This window comes from Trifolium pratense, linkage group LG1 (assembly GCF_020283565.1).
Source record: "Trifolium pratense cultivar HEN17-A07 linkage group LG1, ARS_RC_1.1, whole genome shotgun sequence".
Classification (NCBI taxonomy): Eukaryota; Viridiplantae; Streptophyta; class Magnoliopsida; order Fabales; family Fabaceae; genus Trifolium; species Trifolium pratense.
The window spans coordinates 25,462,151-25,486,147 of record NC_060059.1 but is presented as its reverse complement, the minus strand read 5'-3'; the positions used below and the strand labels follow the sequence as shown (position 1 = coordinate 25,486,147).

The window sequence follows — 23,997 nt, the reverse complement described above, 5'->3', positions numbered from 1 at the left end:
TAATGTAATATCTCTGCCAGCTGAGCTAAGCTCAGACGGAACTCATATATTAGTTTTTTTTTTTACTTCTCTGATCACCATTATAAGTAAAAACTACTCTCTCTTGTAACTATTGTAAGCCAAAAATCATTTTTTAGGTTCATTAAAGAACTAATACACATCATATTTTCAATAAACCTGAAAAATGATTTTCTACTTATAATACCGACACTTTTCTTATAATAAAGACACTTTTAAGGTTTATTAGAAAATTTACGGTATGAACAAATACATTAATTTTTCAATTATTAACCTAAAAAATTGTTTTTTTTTTTTGGTTTTATAAATAATAATAATAATCGGTTTAAGGTTCTCATCTATTTTACCTTGAAAAAAGAAATTTGTTTTAAAGCTAGTCATAATTGCACAACGACCGATTTGGAATTGGAAAAGGTAAAACACGAAGCAACAGAAAAGAGAGTAACAGACGGTTTTAAAGTTGGATTGGGCATTACATATTCCCGAAAGTTGTACTCCTATTTCCTACTCCCTCCGTCCCAAAAAGAATGACCCAGTTGACCGAAACACGCATGTCAATGCATAACTTTGGCGACTAATATCTTTAATTGTATAATAGTACAAATTATAAAAAATTGATATTTTGAAAATACTCATCGAGACGAATCTAACAACATCTTATATGTTAATATTTATTTTTATTTATTAGTAGAAAAATATGGTCAAAACAATATATATAAATAGTGCATATATTCAAAATGGGTCATTCTTTTTGGGACGGAGGGAGTATACTCCTCGAGCTTAATGCAATAAACTCCATGTTTCTAGTCTTTCGATATTAATTCTAATCAAACAATTACTGTAATTAACTCCATCATCACTCCTTTTGAGCTTACCGTCCGTAAGTAGAACACTATAGAAACTTCCCTGACTTTACCGGTGAGATTTTAGCTCTACTGCATCCGAGACTTGATTTCATTGTTATTTGGGCTAACCGGAGTTCATATTATAACCAGAGCAACATCCGATGAGAAAGAGATCAAAAAGCATATATATTCTTTCTTGTGCCCTTCTAACAATCGTCGAACCAAAGTTATCTGATTTGACGCTGAATTGCTTTTGTTAGATGCACAGAGCCAGAAACTGTAACAAAGGCTCTTTTTCGGAAGGCAAATAAAGCTTATAGCTAACCAAAAGCTATGTTTGATAATAGTTTTTAAAAAGGGTAATGTTAATGCACACTCACTCACTTTTGTGAAGGTGTGCATTAGCAACCTACACCTTCAAATAAGATTAAATGGATGATTGTTTTTAATTGGCTTAACTATACATTTGGTCCCTTACGTTTATTTTAGGTTTCAATTTGGTCCCTTACGTTTAAAAAGTATCAATTTGGTCCCTTACGTTTATTTTAGGTTTCAAGTTGGTCCTTTCCGTCAATTTTGTCACATGTGGCAGTCAATTTGCATAGGTGGACTGACACGTGACACTTGGACACGCTGACACGTGTACTATTCAAACGGTGTTAGTGACAAAACTAACGGAAAGGACTAACTTGAAACTTAAAATAAACGTAAGGGACCAAATTGATACTTTTTAAACGTAAGGGACCAAATTGAAACCTAAAATAAACGTAAGGGACCAAATGTGTAGTTAAACCTTTTTAATTTAATAAAAAAAAATTGAATTTAGTGATAGAAATATAATTTTATAAAATAAAAGGGAGAAGTGGCGTAGGAACGGAGAAACGAAGAACAAAAACTTTGCAACTTTTCTTGTTCTTGTTATTTTTAAATACAAATTAAGCATTTTTTTGGATTTCAATTGAAAAAAATAAAATAAAACTCATGATCATGAGATTTTAGATAGAACCATTTTTTTGGAATTTTGTGGAACGATCTAATTTTTTTTTTACACAGTTGTGTTTTACTCTCAAAAACTTTCTCTTTGATGTGGGGAAAAAATGAAAAAGTGAGAGAAACAACATCAAAATTACATTCATGTCTTCAAATTCCATTTTTTATTAAATTAAAAACAATTAACTTTTCATTACAAAAAAAAAAAAAACAATTAACTTTTTTGTCTTATTTGAAGGTGTAGGTTTTTTTTTTTTTGTTACAAGAGAGAAATTGAAGGTGTATGTTGCTAATACACACCTTCATAAGTGGGTGTGCATTAATATTACCCTTTTAAAAAAGAGCATATAATTTATTTTAGTAGCTTATAACTTATTTTTCAAATGTTATTTCAAGTAGTTAATAAAGTTATAGCTTATTATTTTTTCTTTCAATTTTACCCCTATTATCTTACTTGAAAAAAAATTAATATTTTTTTTTTGACAAAAGGGTGCTTATAGCATTTCATTAATTAAAATGTGTTCAATACAACTTGGAGCATGAACCAAGATCTGGAAACTAGCTGATAATGTGGCCGCCTTAGCTAGACAATGGGCAACCTCATTTGCTTGTCTCCGCACAAACTCAACACTAGAGTTTCTATAATAATTATTAAAAACAAGATTACAATGATCCATAATAACACCAAATTCAGAGTAATATTTAACTGAAGAATGGAAGCTATCAACCACTCTCTTAGAATCCAACTCAAAATCAACAGGACCTAGCTGGAGCTCATGTACCCACTTTAGCGCTGACAGAAGACCGAGTGCTTCACCAATGTGTACCTCGCATTTTGGTGTGAACCATTCCGTTTTAGCTAAAACGAAAGCACCATGTTCGTCTCTGATACAAATCCCAATGCCAACTCTGTCAGAGCTCGGCGGGAAGGAAGCATCTATGTTGCATTTCACTCGGCCGATCGTCGGTCTACGCCAAGATCTTACCGCAGAGTCCTGAACAGTCGGGCCTGGCTTGGAAGTGACAATACGGACTGCTTTCCAATCCTGCAACATATTAATAGCACGGGAAAAAACAAAATGTTGAGCATTAATTACATTATTCCAAATCTGATTATTACGTTGCTTCCAAATACTCCACAAAACACAAGCAAATACTGCTGAATCATCTTTCGACAGCTGCTGCAGAATATGAAAGATAATGGCCGGAGCATCATTATTATTAGCTAAAGCATTTGAGACAACTTGAGAAAAACCAGCCATATTCCACACATTCTGGCTACTTGGACAGTTAAATAAAAGATGTTCACTATCCTCATTATTACCAACACACAAGGCACATATCTGCGTACAATCAACTCCTTTATCTCGCAACCGGACACGAGTCGGGAAACACTTACGACAAACGCGCCAAACCAGATTTTTAACTTTTGGCGGTGCTTCAATGTTCCACACCAGATTCCAACTACCATTAACACGCAAATGAGAGGTATCAAGGAGCTCATGTACACAAATTCTATAAGCACTTCTAACAGAATATTCGCCTTTGCTTTCACCTCGCCAAAGTCGTCTATCATCCGAAACTGATGGGTAGAGGGGGGTAGCAAGAATTCTAGCTACCGAAGTTTGATCAAACATAGACGATATACGGCGTACATTCCAATCCTTAGAGTCATTCTCCATGAGGTCAGAGACCGTAAAACCAGAATACATTAGATTGTTATGGTTAATTGGTTCAAGAGGGAGAGCATCAGCAAGCCAATTTTCATTCCAAAGTGGAATATTATTACCATCACCAATCCGCCATCTACAACCTGCTCTAATTAAGAATTTGGAGTTGCAAATACTTCTCCAAACAAAACTAGGATTGTGACCAAGACTAGAATCAAGAAAGCTACAATTTGGAAAATATTTAGCTTTGTATAACTTAGCAATCAGAATGTTGGGACTAGTTAGAATACGCCAACTTTGTTTACCTATCATAGCTAGATTAAAAGCTGAGAGATCTTTAAATCCCATGCCACCATCATCCTTATGCATAGATAATTTATCCCATGACAACCAATTAATACCTTTGTTCTGAGTTCCAGAATGACCCCACCAGAAAGAATTCATCAATTTTTCAATCTCATCACATAGGGAAGAAGGCAGGAGAAATATACTCATGAAATAATTCGGTATAGCCTGAAGAACCGATTTAATGAGCACTTCACGCCCCGCTTTTGATAAACATTTACTACTCCACGAATTAATCTTCTTCCAAACCCTGTCTTTTATAAAATTGAAAGTAGCTTTTTTGCTTCTCCCAATCAAGGAAGGGAGCCCCAGATATTTCCCTGTACCAAGAACAGTTTGAACGCCAAGGATATTAGAGATATTGTTTTGAACTGCTGAATCTACATTGCGGCTACAGAAAATCTCAGATTTTTGAAAATTAATGGCCTGTCCAGAAGCCTGTTCATAAGGAATGAGAATATTCTTCATAGTATCTGCTTCATTAGTATTGGCTCGGAAAAATAAAAAACAGTCGTCAGCAAAAAGAAGATGAGAAACAATGGGAGCGTTTCTACAAATCTTGACACCATGCAAATCACCTCTTGCCTCTGCATTGCGGATGAGGGCTGAAAGGCCTTCTGCACAAATGATAAAGAGATAAGGCGATAAAGGGTCTCCTTGCCTAAGCCCACGGCTGGGCTTAATAGACTCAGTCACATTACCATTAACCAACACTGAGTAGTCCACTGTCTCAACACATAACATGATCCAACTAATCCACTGATTGGAGAAGCCCATCTTTGACATAGTGCCTCGGAGATAATTCCAGTCAATTATGTCATAAGCTTTACTAATATCGAGCTTAAGGGCCACATCTCCTAACTTGCCCTTGGTCTTGGTTTTCATATGGTGGATGACTTCAAAAGCAACCATAACATTATCCAGGATGGATCTTCCTGGAACAAAGGCAGATTGACTAATCGAAATGCATTTATCAAGAACGTTCTTCAGTCTATTAGCTAGTACTTTGGCCACTAATTTGTAAATCACATTACACAGAGAGATAGGACGCCAATCTTTCATCGAAACTTGGCTATCACCTTTGGGAATGAGTGAAATGTTGGTTGAATTCAAGTTAGCTGGAAAAGTACCAGTTGTTAGCCAAATACAACACTGTTGGAAGATCTCTTGCCCACAAGTAGGCCAAAAATGCTGAAAAAAACCTGGATTGAAGCCATCTGGCCCCGGACACTTGTCTGATTTCATAGAAAAGATAGCCTCTTTGAACTCGTCAATCACAAAAGGGGATGTTAACAAATTGTTATCATCTATTGAGATAGAACAGTCAACCAGATTAATAACAGGTTCAATCACACTATTCTGCATTTGGAAAATGTCAACAAAATAATCACGAGCAACTTCACATAATTCAATATTATCAGAAATCAAATTATCAGAAGCATCCAATAAAGATGTAATTTTGTTGACCTTTCGCCTAGAAGATGCTGAAGCATGATAGAATTTAGTATTTAGATCACCATCACGTAACCAGAAAGTTTTAGCACGTTGCCGCCAAAAAGTATCCTCCTGTACCAAAAGAGAAGACATACGCTTCCGAAGAGCATTAAAGAGATTGATATTATAAGAGTCAACATGAACTCTGATCCGATCCAACTTTTTCCTACATTTATCCACTTCGCGTCTGATATTATGAAAATGAGTTTTACTCCATTGAGATAAATCTTTAGCACAACAATTCAGTTTTTGTGTTATGCCTTGAGACCCGTAAGTGCTCCACTGTTGTTTGACAAAAATACTACATTCAGGATCAACAAGCCAAGCATTTTCAAATTTGAATCTAGACTGACCACGTTGGAGTCTTGAATCAGGTTCACGAACTAACAATATAGGATAATGATCAGATGCAGGTGCCGGCAGATTTTCCACAATGGCATTTGGAAAAAGGATATGCCAATTTTCAGTCGCAAGAGCACGATCAAGTCTCTCCTCCACAGCTCTAACCGTACCCAAACTCTTGAACCATGTAAAAGGATACCCCTCCATATGTACATCAGATAACCCAGAATCTAACACAGATGAACGAAAACCATTTATTAAGGAGGAAGCCCTTTCATTTCTACCTTTCTTCTCATTAGATGATAGAATATCATTAAAATCACCCACTATACACCAAGGAAGATTAGACACATGAGACAATTGTCTAAGAAAATTCCAAGCTGTTCTTCTTTGTCCACTACCCGGGAATCCGTAATAGCATGTTAATCTCCAATTACCACTACCAACATCCCCAACTTCAACATCAATATGGTTCTGAGAGTAATTAGAAATAGTACAATTAAAAGAAGAATTCCAAAACAAAACTAAACCACCTCCTCTACCTTCTCGATTAACAGTGAAGCAATAATCAAAACCCAAAACATAACGAAACTCCTCTGTTTTATTAGAATTAGATAATGTTTCACAAAGGAATAATACATCCGGTTTATAAACACGGACGAGGTATTTTAAATTAGGAACTGCAAGAGGACCACCTAAACCCCTACAGTTCCAACTAATGATATTCATTTTGGCTGGCGGTTCTGGAGACCAGAACTCGCCATTACAATTTTGTCAACAAATAAAGGATTAGTCTGCATCGGGACAACACAACCAGCAGCGTTAAAACCTTCATTATGTTCTTTAGACAGCACCATTTCAGCATTTTCCTCTTCAGCTTCATCAGAAACATCCATATTAATCCTCAAACGTTTCTTGAAAAAAAATTAATATTAATTAAACATTTTTTTATGTCTTTTCATACTTACTTCGTATCAAGTAGTTCAACCGTTAATTTTACTAAACACCGCAAATTCAATCAGCTAGTTTATTCTTTAGAAGATAAAAGCTAGCTTATAAGCTATATGCTATACTTCCTCCTGACAAAAATATAAGTAAAAAACACTTCAAATTTTGGTCATTATTATTAACAAAAGATAACTACTTTTAAACTAATTAATTTTTGGTTTGTGTAATTTTTTCAAAGTATTCCTTATAAAAAAGAGCTGAGGAGCACTAACTTTATCGGCTTGGATTCTCTAATTCTTTTCTTTTTTTTCTCTCAAATTTTCTCAATTTTTCCAACTTTACCATTAACCAACGGTTTTCTATTTTTTGTAATTCAATGGTCAAGATACACTAATTATTTCCTCAAAGTTTTTCTGTATTGGAAAGGATCCTTTCTCTAATTTTACCAAACGGCGGTAAAAAATGTAAGGCCAAATATTGGAAGTTGGAGAAAATATTGAACGTATTTAATTTCACATATTCCCGAATATTGGAAGTTGGAGTATTCCTATTTTAATTGCTCTAGTTTACAGCAGTCTGCAATTAAAGTCCTTCATGCCTTTCAGATTCTACTTCTACTCATACAATTAAGTCACCTTTTCAGCTTTCAGCTTTCAGATGCCTATAAATAGTTGTGCTATCCATATTTGAACTGACTACTGAGCACACATAATGGCATATGAGGAGATTTTTGAGCTGAATGGAGAGAAAATTAAGACAACAGTGACATATTATCCGAAAGATATTCTAAACCATCTATCTTCTTTTCTTCTCCCTTCAATCAATCATCAAACCAAACTTATCGGCTTTGACGCTGAATGGTTAGTGCATTATCATTCACCCAAATGCGCAACCATACAACTCTGTGATGGGAACTCGTGTCTTATTATTCAACTAAATTGTTTTGAATCTAATCATTCGGATTTGGAAAAACATGAAGCACGTAAATCACTTGTTAATTTTCTTAATCTGCCGAATATTACTTTTGTTGGAGTTGGTATCAAAGAGAATTTGGCTAGGTTGGAGAAGCATTATGGGATTGGATGCAAAAATGCTGTTGAACTTGGTCCATTAGCTGCTACTGTCATGAATATGCCTCAATTGAGTTTGTGTGGTGTTGATGAGTTAGCTTTTGTGGTTAATGGATTTGATCTCCAAGATCACAGGCCTGTGACATTGTCCTATGACTATGCTGATTATCGCCTCAGTAAAGAACTTGTTAAAGTTGCTACTGTTAATGTTTACTCTTATCACAAGATTGGGGTCAAACTGGTATTTTTCTCATTTGACTCAAACATGTTATATTTATGCTTCATCGCAGTTTTTTTGTACATTCATTCATGAATAAATTTTGGTTGATTCATCTTTTTATTTTTGTTTTGTTCTTAATCATATTCATATGTACTTTCTTCAATCTAACTTAAATTTTGCATTTGCGAAATAACAGTTAACCAGAACCTGCAAATGCTGCTACCGGTAATGGGAATCGCAAAGTAATGGGAAAAACTCAACATTCAGAAACTAAACCAACTAAGCATGTGAAGATTGAACCAAAAAATTGAGAAAATTATGAACATGTTAAGATGCATTAGTATTTCCTTTGGTTATTTTGGTTGATGTTTCTCTAATGTTTATGTTTTTGGGATGTAATTTATTTTGATGGTTATGGATTTGATGCTTTTTAATCTGCTAAAACAATGGGTTGATTGATATAATGTATGTTGATCGAAAGTTTGGTTTATATTTTGTTTCGTCATATTAAAATACGCCAATGGTAACTACAAAGAGACAATGAATATATTATCACTAGGTTTCATTTGTGCAATTTTAACTCCCTAAGTTTCACGATTGTTTGATTTTAGCCTCAAAGTTTCAATGTGTGATTTTGGCCCCTCAAGTTTACCCACTTTTGTATTTGCCAGACCCTATTGACTTCTTTTGCATAATTGAAATTTGGGAGGATACATTCAAACAATTGTAAAATCTAGATGTTAAAATCGCACAATTGAAACTTAAGTGGCCAAAATCATACAACTGTGAAATTTGAGGTGTCAAAACTGCATTTAATTTAAGTCTATAAAAAAGACAGGAAATTCAAAAGTCTTAGCTCAATTGACAAAATTTTTGATATTGTTAGACAAATGTCATGATCAGTATTTGAATCCAAACTCCTCATTTATTTGTGAGTTTTTAATAATTTCTCATTTCATTTTTTAATTAAAAGACGGAGGGAATATAATTTCTTAATACTCCCTCCGATTGTTTTTGTAAGAAACACTTTTAAAAAAATCACACAGACCAAAAAAACATACTGTACATATATACCCTTACTTAAGTACCCTTATTTTCGTATTCCTGAAAGTTGTACTCCTATTTCCAATAATCTTCCAACTAATTGCAATTAAACTCCATGATGCCAGCCTTTCCATATTCTACTCATAGAATTAAATTACATGACTATAGTATGCCTTCTGAGCTTACATCCCTATCAACATGTAGTTGTTTTTTTAAACTCAATCACAGTGGTTTTATTTGTAGAATTATCACACATGGCCGCAAGCGGTTATGAGGAGACGTTTGAACTGAATGGAGAGCAAATTATAAACTACATATAACAAAAACAAAACTTATTATTAATTTTCATTTATAATATTTTTCAGATTTAAAATGACACATAAATTTAAAACATATTTTTAAAATATTTTCTAATTTTAAAATGCCATATAGACAATTTTAGTCAAAAACGTCATCAGGGAGTATAAAAAAGGATAAACTTGGAGGAAAGACGAGATATATTTATCAATATATTTTCTTTTCCATATTCTACCCATAGAATTAAATTCCATGACGATAGTAGTATGCCTTTTGAGCTTACTGCAACTGCAAGTTACTAGTACATCCATCCTTATTTAATATGTACTTAGTGTTTTTTTAAACTCAATCACAGTTGTTTTATTTGTAGAATTATCATAGAATTCCCGTCTTGTTTAATTTGTACAGCACACATGGCCGCAAGCATGGGTTATGAGGAGACGTTTGAACTAAATGGAGAGGAAATTAAAACCACAGTGACATATAATAAGGAAAAGATTCATAACCATATCTCGTCTTTCCTTCGCCCTTCTATTAATCATCAAACCAAAGTTATTGGCTTTGACATCGAGTGGTTTCTTTATTATACTGCTAAAGAAGGAAGCATTTCCCAGTCCAGATGTGCAACCGTTCAACTATGTGATGGACATTCGTGTCTTATTATTCAGTTCAATAATATACGTCATCGTTTTTATCGTTCTATGCTTGATTTGGCAGCGCTCCAATCACTGTTTAACTTCCTTAGTATGCCAGATTATACTTTTGTGGGAGTTGGCATAAAAAGGAATTTGGCTAAGCTGGAGAAGTATTATGGGATTGGATGCAGAAATTCTGTGGAACTTGGACCGTTAGCTGCTACTCTCATGATTGATCCTCGTTTGAGTTATTGCGGCGTTGATGAACTTGCTTTTGCGGTTGATAGACTTGATCTTCAAGTGCATAGGCCTGTTACAGCAATCTATGACTATTCTCTTTCTCCCCTCAGCAAAGAACTTGCTAAACTTGCTACTGTTAATGTTTACTCTTATTATAAGATTGGGAGTAAATTGTTAGTTGCTACATAGGCAAGTTTGATACGGTCCTTGTTTGTCCTTGGTTTTTGGTTCTTTTTTAAATTTTGAATGATTTTAAATTAATATTTGTGGCTTGATTCTGTTGGTGTTTTTTTTTGGCTTGATTCTACTTAGTGATTGTGTCTTGTATTAACCTTCTGTTTCTTCATGTAAGAGAGTTTTTCATCAATGGATGATGGCAATGGGCGGGTCCGGGGCGGATTTTGCCTCTTCCAGATCCATACCCAAATAATTTGTTATTTATAAATAAAATACTCCTTTTGTTCCTTTTATAAAAAAAATCTACTTTTGTTATTTGGGGTCCATTTTTATTATTAGCCCGGGGCCTACAAATTGTCGGAGACGGTCCTGTGAATATTGAATATATCGATAAAAAAAATTTAAATTATATACCAATACCTCCAAACCAAAATTAGCCGGTGTGCTGTATAAAATTAAAATTACACCTAAATACATACTCCCTCCATTACGGGTGTACATGGATCGGATAAATCTGGTTGATCCGGTCAAACCCACTCAATCAAACCCAAAAAAGTGGGTTGGGTCGGGCAAGTGGGTGGATATGGATTTCAAAAATGAAAAACCCATAAAAAAAGTCGGGTTCCGGGTAAAACCGGACCCAACCCAAAAAACCCACTTACCCACATTTGCTATGTTTTTCTAAATATTTTTTATGAAAATACTAAAGATTTTTCCATTTAATCATTAAATATTTTTATATTGAAAATAAGTTATACTATTTTTTAAGAAAATAGAAAGATTGAATAATTTTTACAAACAAATATGATAATTTATCGCACTATTTACAAAATAAAATGAAAAGCTAGAATAATTTTCATAAACATATATTATAATTCATCGTTTAGTCATTTGATATTAAAAAAAGCAAAAGAAAAATTCTTTGGGTAGCAAACTATCTAACCCGTAAATTAGTGGGTTTAAACGAAAAATAGGTGATTATTTTTTATAGTGAAAAAAGTTACACTATTTTTCAAGAAAATACAATGGTTGAGTTATTTTTATTAAAAAATATGATGATTCGATATTTAAATATTTAATATAAAAAAAATTGAAAAGTAATTTGGGTAACCCACTACCCAACCCAATCCAACCCGGAAATTATTGGATTTACCCAACCCGGCCCAATGTTATAACGGGTGGTTATTTTCCTCGACCCAATCCGAAGTATCCTATGTGGTTCGTGTTTTGGTTTTGGTCAAACCCAACCCAATCCGGCCCACGTACACCCCTATCCTCCATCCCGTAATATAAGCAAATAAAACTTCTTTTTAATGTCCCAAAATATAAGAAAAAGACAATCTTCTTAATCCTAAAGTTACAAAATTACCCTTAGTCATAGTTCACTATTGTTTAGTTTTTCAATAAACTCTTGGGTAGTTAGGTTTCTTTCAATATGACTTTTTAATTTCCATCATTCAAAAAGTTGATTTTTTTCCATTAACAAGAAGTAATTATGACAAGAATAATTTAGGAAACTCAATTGTTTATTTTGATAAAATTTAGAGTTTTTTTTTTGTACATAAATTTAGAGTTTCTTAATGAGAGTGAAATTATTTTTTTCTTCTTATATTCCTAGAAACGGAGGGAGTCTAACAAAAATTATGGAGGGAGTAATTCAGATTCCCAGAATAAAATTTTGATCGGGCACCTTTTTTTTAACTACCAAAAATAATCCAAAATTAAGATCAAATGTTGGAATTAAGTGACTAATTTAATTACGCTTATTTTCTAAGGGTCATGCTAACCGGTGCCCCCGGACACCGGTTAAGGAAACCAAAAAAGAAAATTTTAAAATTGAAAATAATATTTTTTAGACTTTCGAGGCATTGACTGCACAAACTTCAATATGATATTACTATAAATGGTGCCCCGAAACACTGTTTAGCATTTTCCATTTTCTAAACATCAAAAGATGCAAGAGATAGACCCTCCAGCTTTCCACATCAAATATTTTGGACTTCCGAAATTCTATTGAAAGGTTACAAATTCACACCACCACTCTACAAATACTCGTATTTTTTCCCTCTTGTTAACTCAATCATTCAAAACCAATATTCTATCAATCACCTACAACAACCACTAACATGGGTTTTGTGGAGACGTTTCAGCTGAACGCTGATCTTATCGAAACAACAGTAACAGATAAGCAGAAAAAAGTTGATGAAATTCTATTGTCATTCTTACATCCTACAAATTATAACAGACAAAAAATTATCGGATTCGATATCGAGTTATCTCTGTTTGAAAATAAGGTATCAGAAGAAGAAACTAATTTCGAAACCGAATGCGCAACTCTTCAACTCTGTGATGGACATGCATGTCTTATTATTCAGCTATGTCATTTAGATTCTGTTCCCACATCATTGCTTAATTTTCTTCGTATGCCTGATTACACTTTTGTTGGTGTTGGTATGAATGATAATTTGGTTAAGCTTGAGAAGGAATATGGGATTAACTGTAGAAATGCTGTGGAACTTGGACCATTGGCTGCTACTGTTATGAAAATGCCTCGTTTGAGTTTTTGTGGTGTTGATGAACTAGCTGTTGCTGTTAATAAGGTTGATCTTGGAAAGCATAGGCCTTTATCGACGCTGTATAAGGATTGGGGTCAAAGTAATCTTGGCAAAAAACTTGCTAAACTTGCTACTGTTAATGTTTACTCTTATTATATGATTGGTAGCAAATTGCTTGGTACTAGTAGTTGTTAATCAAGTTTCCCTTTATCTTATTTTGTTTGTTTTGATTATGGTATTAATCAATGATGGTTATTGGTTAAGCTTCTTTTTTTAAAGTAACTTTGTTAGTTTGCTCTGTTTATTTTAGTCTAAAATCAATTTTAGTTTAAAATCAAGATTACTATGTTGATGATGATTAGTAAATACTCCCTCCTGTCATTTTTCTAAGGAATATTTTGGAGAAAAAAAATTGGTCTTTTTTATAAGAAACTTTGACCAATTTTTAAATGTTTTAAATTAGTTGAATTAAGAGCAATACATGAAGAAAAAAAATTAAATTTAAGACACGTAAAAAAAATTCATGTCAACAGTTTTTTTGGTCAAAATAGTCAAAGGGACCAAGAAATGCAAAAGGGGCAAATGTGAGGGACTAAAATCGCACGTTTGAAACTAGACGGACTAAAATCGCACAATTATGAAACGTGGGGACAAAAACTGCAATTTAGCGTAGAAAATATTATCAACAAGTTGAAAATACAAGCACGTCCCATTTGCTTGGTTTCATTGTAAGGAAAGGACCAGGGACGGACATAAGGGGGGGCAAGTAGGGGCTGAGGCCCCCCCTCTTGTCATATTTTTTTTTCTTTCATATACTTGTTCTATATATATATATATACACATAAATTAATATTTGAGAGATGTGTTAAAAGATTAGTAACGACTGATTGACGCAAATCATGCACCTACAACATAGTAATTGTAACAATTTACTACTTTAAAATATTTTGATAATATGTATTAGACACTATTAAAGTCGAAATTCGATTAAGTTAGTTCTGATTGTTTGCTATAAGTGAGAGATTATTTTCTGCTATGAAGATTGTGAAAATTAGGTTGAGAAACAAGATAGAAAATGAATTTCAAACTAATTAATACAGATTCAGTTGTTGATGAATTTTATGATATAGAGCAATATCGTGTACAATTTAGATAAACAATGTAATGTATTTTTTATTTTTTATTGAATATATTTAAGTACTATTATAATTATGATTATGATTTATTTAATATTTATTATTTAATTATTTCGGCCCCCCGTTTTATAGATTCCTGGATCCGTCCCTGGAAAGGACAACACAATCCTAAAGTCAAAAATGACTTGGTTGGATTGACATGAAACAAGTGATTTTGAATAGAACTATACTATGTAAGAATTTCTACTAATTCATAAACGAAATTCAACCTTAAACAGCGGAAACAAAATTGAATTTAAATAGCCGAAATACCTCCAGCCATTGCTATAGCTTGTTCTTGTTGAGGATTGATCTTGTTTGAGGTTGCTGAGGCTCTTCTAAACCTTCTACAATCTCCCTTAGATGGTGTAAGTCACTGAATAGAGATATGAGGCTTAGGGAACCAAAACAAGGGTTGCACTCTATTTATAATTTTTGTCCATCACAAAAAATATCTTAAGTGCAATCATAACTGCCACACTATCTTTATGGGCGGTTACTATATTTTAGGGAAAGAATAAAGACCACAATTTAGGCTTAATGGATAATTACCACAATGTGCACTTAGCAGTAATTATCCCTTATTCAAATTAATAAATAAATAAAAGGAGATAAATCCAACATTCTCCCACTTGGTCGACATATTCTTTCACTTACAATAATAAGAAACAAGACACATGGATCATAGCGATAGGTCCTCTATAATATCGAGTATTATCTTCTATGTATCACAATGTAACGAGTCTCTAACCAAATATAACTTAATGAATAAACTCACAACATTTATGTTTATTCAGGTTCCAAACTTAAGCGATATTTCTCAAAATCAAATGTGTACGTACACTTTAGAACTTAAAACATGAGAATATATCATATATAGAGTTTCATAAAACAAAAATCGTTATTATAACGAAAATCAGATATAGGAACCAAGTCCCGTTCTTTCTACATGATCCTTAAATTTTTACGATGGCATGCCTTTAGTCAAAGGATCGACAATCATCAATTCAGTACTAATATGATTGATCAATAACAATTATTTGATCCTTAATGCGCTCTCTTACGGTTAAATACTTAATGTCGATATATTTAATTCGACTTCTACGGCTAAGTACTTAATGTCGATATACTTAATTCGACTTTCACTTTTGGTATTCTTAGCCATAAAACCGCAACTGAATTGTCACAATACATCTTTGGCGGTCAAAAGATTGAATCTACAATTTCAACCCACAATTGAAACTCTTCATTCATACACCATGTGATGTAGTCTCAAACAAAATACGAACTCAGCTTCCATTGTGGAAGTGACGGTCAAGGTCTGCTTTGCGTCTTTTCAAGAAACAACTCCACCGACTAACATGAAAATGTAATCGGATGTTTATTTTCTTAAGTCAACGCAACCTGCAAACTCTTAAGTAGAGTAACCTTTGACCTCTAAAATTTTAGTTCGTATATACATAAGCATGTAGTCTTTAGTTCCTTGAAAGGACCTAATTACTTTATTTGCAGTTTTCCAGTGTTCCATATCTGGATTCTCTAATATTTGTTTAATATTCCAATTGCAAATGCAATGTCAGACCGTGTGCGAACCTGAGCATACATTAGGCTTCCACCGATGGAAGCATATAGAATATTAAGCATTTGTTCCCTCTCAAATCGTTATTCAGCATAGGTCCAAATAGAACCTATCACCCTTCACAATGGATGCTATACGTGGTGAACAACATTTCATCTAAAACATCTCTAAGACTTTATTGATATGAGCCTATTATGACAAATCTAGAATTCTACGAACTCTATCTCTTTGAATCTCAATGCCCAATGACATAAGAAGTGTCACTCATATCTATATATCATAACTCTTAGAGAGAATTTGTTTCACCTTATATAGCAACTTTTATCATTAGTAGCAAGTAAAATATCATCCACGAACAAAATAAGGAAATAAATTCTACTCCCACTGACCTTCTGGTATATACATTGATCCACAATGTTCTCTACAAATCCAAATGAAGAGATGACACCATGAAAATTTCAAATATCACCGAAGGGAAGCTTGTTTGAGTCCATATATGGATTTTTTAAGCTTGCATACCAAAAGCTCATCACCACCAGAAGAAATTCCTTCGGGTTATTTCATGTAAACCTTTTCTTCTAGATTTCCATTCAGAATGCAGTTTTCACATCCAAGTGAGAACGTTTCAGAATCATTTTTAGCACCAATATTATAGTCCGACATTTGTAAATATACCACATAATCACTAGCTATAGTTGACTTTATTTCTCTAGTAATCTTTCATAATGTTGGTTCAACATTTTGTTCAATAATTTCAAAAAATTCTTGAACATCTTCATTTACTAGATTATTATAAGCCGCTTGTGTAACTTTAATAACTGACTGTCTAATACCCATTTGAGCTTGAGGGGCAATACAAATGACAATCAATTGATCACTTGAAGTAGAGGGTTCAACATCAATATTACTTTTATCAGAACAAATGTCCTGGAATTGATTGCTCCCACTAATCAAGTCATCTTCAAGAAACTTTGCATTTCTTGATTCCACAATTTTAGTGCTATGAGATGGACAATATAACTTAATACCCTTTTAGATTTTTCGGCATATCTAATGAAATACCCACCTATAATCATAGGGTCTAGTTTCTTTTCTTGTGAGTTGTAAACTCTTACTTCAAACGGGCATTCCCAAATGCGTATATGACACAAACTCGGTATCCAACCTTTAAATAACTCAAAAGGTGTCTTTGGGACAACCTTAGTTGGAAGACGGTTCAATATATACACTACCGTTTTAAGAGTTTCGCTCCACAATGACGTTGAAAGTCTGAAGTTGCTACGCATACTCCTAACTATGTCCATTATCAGTATATCTATAATAATATTTTTCACCTCTATAATCTCTCACGATCTTAATTTGCTTTTCGCATTATTTTCTACTTCAGCCTTAAAACTTTATGGGCTTCCAATGCTTCATAATTATTATGAAGAAAGTAGACATACATATATCGTGAGTAATCATCAATGAAGGAGATGAAATATTTCGGACCTTGTATGTCCATGTCTGGACGTACAACATATATCTGAATGTATGATTTCTAATATTTTAGTTTTCCTCTTAGCACTTTCTTATGTGTGTTAGTCTGCTTTCTCTGAATGCAGTTTACACAAGTCTAAAAAAAATTAGTGAAATTTAAAGTACTAAATTCACTAGTCTTTTAATTTTCTGAATGGAGATATATCTTAATCTCCGGTGCCACAGAATAGAGGATTCCTTATTTATAACACATCATTTAGTTTCAACTTGAACATGCATAACATTATTAGTGGCATCAATTTGAAAATTAATTGAGAAAAGAGACCATTGGATAATACATCATTTCCAAGAAATTTAGATTTATTAAACAAACTGAAAGACGTTTTATAAAAAATAATGGAATATCCCAATGGTTCAAGCCTTGAAATAGAAATTAAATTTCTAGAAAAACTTGGAATATAAATAAAAGTATTTTTCAAATTTAAAACAAAGCCACTACTGAAAAAATTAAATTGCATGTTTCAACAGCCTCTATATGTGAACGCATCTTGACTTCCTAAATAGATGCCTTGCTCACTTGGAAGCGTTTTTCTTAAGCTGATTATACATTGTAAGGTATTCGATAATCATGGATTGTAGAACCAAAATCAATCCACCATGTGTTATAAATAACATCAATCATATTAGACTCAAAGCAGACAAATGAAATTCATTTACCTTTCAGGGTCTTGCTCTTTTCCATATTTGTCATTATAACATCTTTATCCATTTCCATCATCAATCTTTCTTTCTTCTTGAACACGCATGTGTGTTACATGGAATTATGAACGGCTGATTTGAGGATGGAAGAGTGCTAAAAATATAACGCACAAGGAAAGATTCTGAAATGTTAATCTCAAGAGTCTTTAGTTGTGCTGCTATATCCCTCATTCACATGATGTGCTGACGCACTCCTTTCACAATGATGAGCTTCATTGATGAGAACTTCATAATTAAGGTGATAACAAATGTCTTATTTGATGTTTTTAAAATGTTCATCAATGACCTTAAGCAATGCTTGAACATTATTATGCTGATCAACGCAACCACGAATGCTAGCAAAAAAATGTTGGTCTTTATGAACATCATTCTGAGACGATTAGGTCGCTCCCATATTTCATAAAGATCGACATCTTCCTGAAGGCTAGTCTCTATAATAGGAGATGGTTCGTCTTTCCGAATAGCATAATCAAATATTCATTCATCCTGAATGAAGAAGAACTCTCTCCTTCCACACCTTATTATTTTCATCCTTTAGTTCGGGAATTTCACACTTAAAGTGAGAGAAATTTATAGGCTGCATGACTGTAAAATTAAATTTACATGCTTATAATTAAATTGAGACTACCAAACAGATAATATCATGTTTTACCAATGTAAATCATGTTTCAAACTATGAATCTAGTAACATAAAACTTACCTGTGGGCTAAAGTTTTATTCAATTATATTCATATAACTTAATGATAAAAATATCAAATTATGTTCCCTTTTCTAATCCCTGTGGGTAAATTAGAAAATATAATTTAATATTTTATCCTAATTAACCATACATAAACATAATAAAAATTCCTGTGGGATAAAATTTACTACGTTCAATATAGTCAATTACAACCAATGTCACTAACATGATTTTAAACTCTTAATATATAATTTCACTCGATTAAAGATGCTGTGGCTACTCCTTAATCAAATAAAATCATATAAATCATTTTGACATTTAATTCATAATATTCAATTGCATAAAATGTAACCAATTAATTTTTAATGCACATTATTTTCATGATTAAAACTTAAATATCATGCTGGTTGGTTACAAAAATTAACCATATAATAATAACAATCAAGTGCATTAAAATGAATGCAATTAAACACCGAATGGAATAGGTCCAAATCCAATGGTTACAGAAACTTAAAACTCGAATAAATATAACTTAAATGCAATTAAATATAAAAACGCTGCACGCAGCCTAGCGGCTTCACGGAGTGGATGCAATAACCAGGTCCTGGGTTCGATACTGCTCCGGGCAAAACTTTTGTGATTTTATTTTAATCAACACTGTTCATAATTAAAAAAAATTTCTAAAAAAATGTAATGGAGGAATCGAACCCATATCTATCTAGTGGCAGGTTACCATATCAACCACTACACCACAGGAGTACATTCTGCAATCATTTGCGTTATTTAAAATTTATAACAACAGGTTTTATTAAAATAAATTACTCATCATCTTCAACCTCCAGACGGGTCAGATTGACCCGGTTGAAAACCCACGAGATCCGGAACATGAAAACGCGATTTCAGACCAAATTAACACCAAAAATTCACGTTTTAAACAAGGAATCATGAATCAATAAATAATTCCATATGGTTCGACATTTTTCTGCATCTAAAACGTCCAAAATTGAAATCGAAATTACTTAAAAATTCAGGCAAAAAAAAAAAAAATTTCGAAACTTTGGATTTCATACCGTTTTAACACTAAAATTAAATTTTAAACACAGAATATGAACCGAAAATTATTCCCTTATGGTTTACAAATTTTCTGTGAATTAACCATTAAAACCATATGAAATCCAAAAACGTTCAGATGCTATATAACCCCCAAATTGAACACGAAAATTGCAAGGCAGAGGCAAATAAGGCTCTGATACCAAATGTAAGAATTTCTACTAATTCATAAACGAAATTCAACCTTAAACAGCGGAAACAAAATTGAATTTAAATAGCCGAAATACCTCCAGCCATTGCTATAGCTTGTTCTTGTTGAGGATTGATCTTGTTTGAGGTTGCTGAGGCTCTTCTAAACCTTCTACAATCTCCCTTAGATGGTGTAAGTCACTGAATAGAGATATGAGGCTTAGGGAACCAAAACAAGGGTTGCACTCTATTTATAATTTTTGTCCATCACAAAAAATATCTTAAGTGCAATCATAACTGCCACACTATCTTTATGGGCGGTTACTATATTTTAGGGAAAGAATAAAGACCACAATTTAGGCTTAATGGATAATTACCACAATGTGCACTTAGCAGTAATTATCCCTTATTCAAATTAATAAATAAATAAAAGGAGATAAATCCAACATACTATACCTGAAGACTACGGTTTGTTAGTTGATTCAAGGTTTCTTGAGTAATGGAATTGTTCAAATTCTCCAAGACTTTTGTTAGAATTTGTTGATCAAGATGATGAACATCACAAATCTTCTTTGATGCAGGTAACTAAATCATTTCTTCGAAAACATTTTTACTGCATCAAGTGCAGCAGCTTCGTCCCTGGTTAATTTAGGTTTTATCTCCTGCGCCTGCTGCATCTTCGATTTTAAACACTAAGATTATCCGAAAAAAACAAATTAAAATATAACAGCATTATGCATATATACCTGTCGAGGATCTTTTATTTCGTCGAAATCTTGTTCATCATCATCATCATAAACGAGTAGCCTTTCATCGGACAGTTAAATACATACAGCCTTCCACTTCTCATAATTCTCACTCCAAATTTCCGAAAATACATCCGAATTCTCTCTGACGTGGAGTGGTTTTTGGCTATTATTGGTAATGATAATGGAGTAGAAACTGGTATCCAATCCAGATGTGCAACCATACAACTCTTCAATGGAAGCTCGTGTCTTATTATTCAATTTTATTGGTTACATAGATTTGTTGAAGATTGGGGAGATGATTTGGCCCACAAATCACTGCTTAATTTTTTTCAACAACCAAATTTTATCTTTGTAGGTGTTGGTATCAAAGAGAATTTTGCTAAGTTGGAGAAGCTTTATGGGATTGGATGTAGAAATGCAGTTGAACTTGGACCGTTTGCTGCTACTGCGATGAGGATGCCTCGTTTGAGTTATTGTGGTGTTGATGAGTTAGCTTCTGTGGTTGTTGGACTTGATCTTCGATGGCACAGGCCTTCGTCATCGACCTATGACTATGCTTGCAATCCTCTCAGCAAAAATCTTGCTAAACTTGTGTGTATGGATAACGTCCTCTTTTGTTTTACCTGTCCTTGTTTCTCACTTGCTGCAATTGGGCTTTTAGTTCATATTTCGGTGATGTTTGTTCAAATTTTCTCTTCAATTTTTTTTATAAACTTCAACTTAAATTTAATGAAAAATCTTACTTTTAATAATCTCTTAATTGTGTATTTATAATGCCCATTCAAATTAATATTTATGGAATAAATTAAAACTCTGTAATGATAAGTAAATAATGTAGTGAAATTTTATCGTAAGAACCGCAATATATGTAATTATAACAACTGCATCTGCGACCACAACCGCAATTTAAAACCATGATACTACTTGCTTCAAAAAGAGAAAAAAAATCATGGTACTACTAGGTACTCAAGATGAAATCAGACTTAACATATAGCGAAATGATGTTGCTAATTGTAGAACTCAAGTCCTTCGTAAAATCGGATCCAAATTCAAAAAATCTACTGACAAGGTAGTGTGCTATGGTCTTTTTAAATATTTTTCGTATAAATATCAACAATTTAAAGTTTTTATCATTTGATCAATAAATGAGAAAAACTTAAGGTTTAATAATTGGGTCTTGTTAACATGTGCCCTTAGGGCACAGGGCACATGTTAAGATATACCAAAATAGAAATTCAACATTTAATGATACAAGAAATTTAATGTTTCAAAAGTCAAAATGCACAAATTAGCATTTAATAATTTCTATTTTTGCTTCCTTAACATGTGCCTTAAGGGCACAAGTTAACATTCTCCTTAATAATTCATTTCTAAAATAAGTTGTATGCATTTATATTCTAAACGTCAAACATATTACTCTTTTATACGTCTGCACGTATTCTCTGGTCGCCCCTTCCATCATTTAAAAATATTGATGCTAAAAAAATAGTATCTTTCATTAAAAATGATGAAAATATTTTACACTTGTTAAAAAATATAAAAAGTGATCATTTAGAATTAATCGTTTAATTATTTCTAAAAATAAATTGGGTAACTCCTATCCACCTGACACGAAAATGTGTGGTTATTTTACTGGACATCGGACTAGTATTATTTTTACTTTAGGGTCATGTTAACTTGTGCCCTAAGGGCACATGTTAAGCTACCTAAAAATAAAAATATAGGATTTAATGATACAAAGAATTTAATGTTTAGATAATTGAATACATCACAAGTTCAATAAATATTTTCCACATTTATCTTCTTAACATGTGCCCCTAAGAGCACAAGTTAACATTCTTCTTTACTTTATGCCGGAGTAGACTGGATAGTGTAGCATATTGGTACCACAAACCGAATTAATTTTACATATTCCCGGAAGAAATTTGCATATTTCCTATACAAAGGGAAGTTAAATGAATGCAATTTACAAGATGGGATAAGCCTTCCAGCTTTTTGCATCAAAGCCATCATGGGTTACCAACGCCATAAATTTACTTTGTCCCTATAAATAGTTTCTGCGTCCTTATTTTTTCAAGCAGAGTCTTCACTCCAATCTCATTTTTCCACCCGTTCATCATGGTTTACGTTGATGCGAAGTCCTTTGAGCTGAATGGATTGGAAATTAAGATCACTTTAGCAAGAGATGAGAAGTCAATTGATGACCATATATCGTCTTTTTTGCGCCATACGGATGATTATGGAACCAAAGTTATTGGATTTGATGTCAATTGGCCGGTTCAACATAATCAACAATCGAGTCGCTTCCTCAAGTGTGCAGTTGTTCAACTTTATGATGGAAATTCATGTCTTATTATTTTTCTAAATGATACCTTTATGGCTCCAAATTCACTGCATAATTTTCTTTGTATGCCAAATTATACCTTCGTTGGTTTTGGCATTAAAGATAATTTGGCTTATTTGGAGAAGCATCATGGGATTGGATGCAGAAATTCCGTCGAACTAGGACCTTTGGCTGCTAGTCTTATGAAGGTGCCTCGTTTAAGTTATTGTGGCGTTGATGAACTAGCTTTTTTGGTCTGTAAACTTGACCTTCGTAAGTACAGGCCTTCAAGCTTGGCTTTCACTTGGGCAGATTATTTTTCCTATAACGAAAATATTGTTAAACTTGCAACTGTCAATGTTTACTCTTATCACAAGATTGGGACCGCACTGCTTGGAAGTAATATATTATTGCCACCCGTTCCTCACAATGGAGTTTTTATGAAGAAATCATTGTTGATTCTGTTTTTGATGTTATTAGTTTATTCTTTTTTTTTTTTTTTTATGTTTACATCTTTTTGATGATGTAGAATTTTTCGATTGAGAAAATTTAGCATCAGTTTTTTTGCCATTTTTGATTGGTTGATTCACAGCGGTGAATATGGCAAAAACATGCAGGCTATGGAAAAACAGTGAAATATAGTAGAGACTAGAGATGGATGCAACAAATGTTAAATGATTGCAATTTACAAGATGGGATAAGCATCAAAGCCATGGTGCCTTTCCGAAGGAACCCTAATCCCTTTCTATTATCAGTTCTCTTCCATCGCTCTCTCAAGTTCATGTTATTACAAACTACATTAACAAGTTCATCGCAACCAAACCAAGTCTTTATCTTAAAAATAAAATAAAAATAACAGTAAAAAAAATAAGTATTAATTAATTAAAAAAAATTTCCGATGTGGCGGTCCACGTAAGATGCTATGTGTCAACGAAATCCAACGTGGTAGCGCCGCATGGCTGAATCCAAAACCGACGATTAATGGAGGACGAAAACAAGTGATTTCAAAGTATATATACGGACGAAAATCAAAACTCAATATTGATTTACGATCACGATTAAAATTTAAAACAATTTAAACATTGGGGTAATTTTGTAACTTTTAATATGGTAGGAACTTAGTT

At 33.1% G+C, this 23,997-nt stretch overlaps 2 protein-coding genes across 2 annotated transcripts; both read left to right on the top strand.

Annotated features, from left to right (window-relative positions):
* Positions 1-6,959: 6,959 nt before the first annotated feature.
* Positions 6,960-8,390, top strand: LOC123902125 (protein RISC-INTERACTING CLEARING 3'-5' EXORIBONUCLEASE 2-like). The gene is made up of 2 exons (XM_045951783.1): positions 6,960-7,963; positions 8,139-8,390. Exons 1-2 carry the CDS (start codon positions 7,364-7,366, stop codon positions 8,169-8,171), a joined length of 633 nt encoding a protein of 210 aa, XP_045807739.1. The 5' UTR covers positions 6,960-7,363; the 3' UTR covers positions 8,172-8,390.
* Positions 8,391-9,696: 1,306 nt separating this feature from the next.
* On the top strand, positions 9,697-10,347 carry LOC123891073. The gene has a single exon (XM_045940866.1). It carries the CDS (start codon positions 9,697-9,699, stop codon positions 10,345-10,347), a length of 651 nt encoding a protein of 216 aa, XP_045796822.1.
* Positions 10,348-23,997: the final 13,650 nt, after the last annotated feature.

Bases quoted from the DNA above. Each gene is read 5' to 3' on its own strand.
- LOC123902125 (XM_045951783.1), top strand. From the start codon at position 7,364: ATGGCATATGAGGAGATTTTTGAGCTGAATGGAGAGAAAATTAAGACA. The intron at 7,964-8,138 runs GTATTTTTCTCA...GCGAAATAACAG, and splicing joins ACAAGATTGGGGTCAAACTG to TTAACCAGAACCTGCAAATG.
- LOC123891073 (XM_045940866.1), top strand. From the start codon at position 9,697: ATGGCCGCAAGCATGGGTTATGAGGAGACGTTTGAACTAAATGGAGAG.